General features: G+C 39.4%; 1 protein-coding gene and 1 long non-coding RNA gene across 2 annotated transcripts in view; one reads left to right on the top strand and one right to left on the bottom strand.

Annotated features, from left to right (window-relative positions):
- LOC116707236 (uncharacterized) overlaps positions 1 to 2,090 on the top strand; it is a 111,345-nt gene that overhangs the window by 49,130 nt on the left and 60,125 nt on the right. The window lies entirely within an intron of this gene.
- mtmr1a (myotubularin related protein 1a) overlaps positions 1 to 2,090 on the bottom strand; it is a gene marked incomplete at its 5' end in the record, with an annotated part of 26,027 nt that overhangs the window by 2,368 nt on the left and 21,569 nt on the right. The window contains 1 exon segment of the mRNA XM_032544433.1: positions 876 to 989. Coding sequence (XP_032400324.1) covers positions 876 to 989 — 114 coding nt within the window.

Here is a 2,090-nt window from a genome sequence, read left to right as displayed (position 1 = left end):
CACACACACACACACACACACACACACACACACACACACACACACACACACGGAGAGTTTAATACCCTATGTAAGTTGCCTAAGGTTTATACTAATGCGTTGTAGTCAGCGAGAATAGCATGGCCGGCGTGAGCGAGTGAGAGAGAGAGTGACAGGAGGGGAGGAATGCAACGTTACTAAGCCACGGCTGAGTGACATGTGTTGGTGGACGGTGTTAATTTAATTATGCTTCTGCGTTAAATGGACGTCGTGGGTACATATGTACACTACCGGTCAAAAGTTTGGGTTCACTTCGAAATTTCCATTGCACTCCATTATAGACAGAATACCAGTTGAGATCAGTTGCATTGTTTTTTTTAACCAGCGCAGCAGTTTTCATATTACATTATGTGCTTACATAATTGCAAAAGGGTTCTCCAATGTTTTCTCAGTTAGTTTTTTTTAAATGATATCAGATTAGTAAACAGAATGTGCCTTTGGAACATTGGATGAATGGTTGCTGATAATGGGCAATGTAGATATTGCATTAAAGATCAGCCCCCCACTCAGATCAGCTGGTATTCTGTCTAACATCGAGTGGAATGGAAATTTGTAAGTGGCCCCATACTTTTGACCGGTAGTGTAGGTATGTGGAGATAGGGACCCTACACTGTAGCCTGACGTGCACGTTTAATCTTTACTACACGCGGAAATCAAGGAGAGGGTTAACTGTTCCTGCTACAGATTGTCCACCGTGGTCAGAAAGCACAAGGGAGACACTATGTTTCTCTCTCTATGACTCTAGAGTCGCTCTGAAGCTATTCACCGTCACTCTCTCACTCGCTCTACCACACGCACGCACGCACGCACGCATGTAACAGAAGGATGGCACGTACCTTGGTCGCCCTCTCCTGCTCGCTGTTAAACAGGAATGTACCAAACAGACAGCTGTAGAGGTGGTCCAGCACTGTGATCAGAAACAGCTCGTTGAACTCAAAGGCTGCTGGGAACTGCAGTCAGAAGGAAACAGAAGTGATGAGGAGTAACGTGTGGAAAGCTTCTAAATGTCTACCATTGAGCCACTGTACAAATGAATAGGCTCATTCTAATTGGCTGAGCACATCAATGCGTATTTTTGTGTGCTGCTTCATGAAAATGACTAACGACCACCGACTGTAACAATAATGGGCGTAGCAGCAGTGATTTCTTGTTACTGTACTTAAGTAGAATGTTCATGTATCTGTACTAACGGCGGTATTTATATTTCTATAAACTTTACGTTTTACTCCCCTACTTTCCCCCTAAACATCTTTCTTACTTGTTACTTGCAAGAAATGTTTTTGTACGTTGGAGTGAAAGATTCTTATTTCACAATTTTTTTTAAATTCTGTTTCTGTTTTTCTCTTTGCTGTTTGAATGTGATGTTTAGGAAGATGTGGAAACCCTAAAGAGTATGCTTCCCTGTAAGAACGCCACAATAAAGTTCATAACCAAAGTTTTTTACTTTTTTTAACTTTTGCTAATTACAGTTACGTCAGTTGGTATAATAAGTACATTTGATATCATAAAATTACTTTTGATACATGAAATAGTGAGTATATATCTGGAAAAAAGTTTTGTTTTTTTCCTCTATAATTTTACTTGAAACTTGTTTACCACACTGATGATTATTTATCTAAAATCACATTGTAAAAAATATTTTGGGAAAGCATTTACAATATCGTTTCAATGTCTATATATTTGGTCAATAATATTGTGATATCTGATTTTCTCCATATCGTCCAGCACTAAGTGGTAGCTAGCTAGTTTGGTTGGCTGAATGCTGAAAAAGACGTTACGCAACTGAAATGTTTTTAATTGACTTTAAACCGACGTTTAAGAAGAAAACAGCCCAAAAAATTAAGTGCACAGTTATTTTAATGTACATGGGCCATGGATACGCATTGCTAAGCCTCTGTCCTTAATTCATGCTGTATTGAACAAGACTTGAAAGTAGCGATTGAGACCATAAACTCACTTTGAAAAGGTTTACTGAGGTAATAAAGTAAGAAGTTGGGTCATTATTTCTCCAGGCACTTTCGCATTGGCTTCACTTTTCAGGCCTGGAAGCT

This window comes from Etheostoma spectabile, chromosome 19 (genome assembly GCF_008692095.1).
Source record: "Etheostoma spectabile isolate EspeVRDwgs_2016 chromosome 19, UIUC_Espe_1.0, whole genome shotgun sequence".
In the NCBI taxonomy this organism is placed as follows: Eukaryota; Metazoa; Chordata; class Actinopteri; order Perciformes; family Percidae; genus Etheostoma; species Etheostoma spectabile.
Note: the sequence above shows the minus strand (reverse complement) of the source record. Positions and strands in the feature narration are given on the sequence as shown.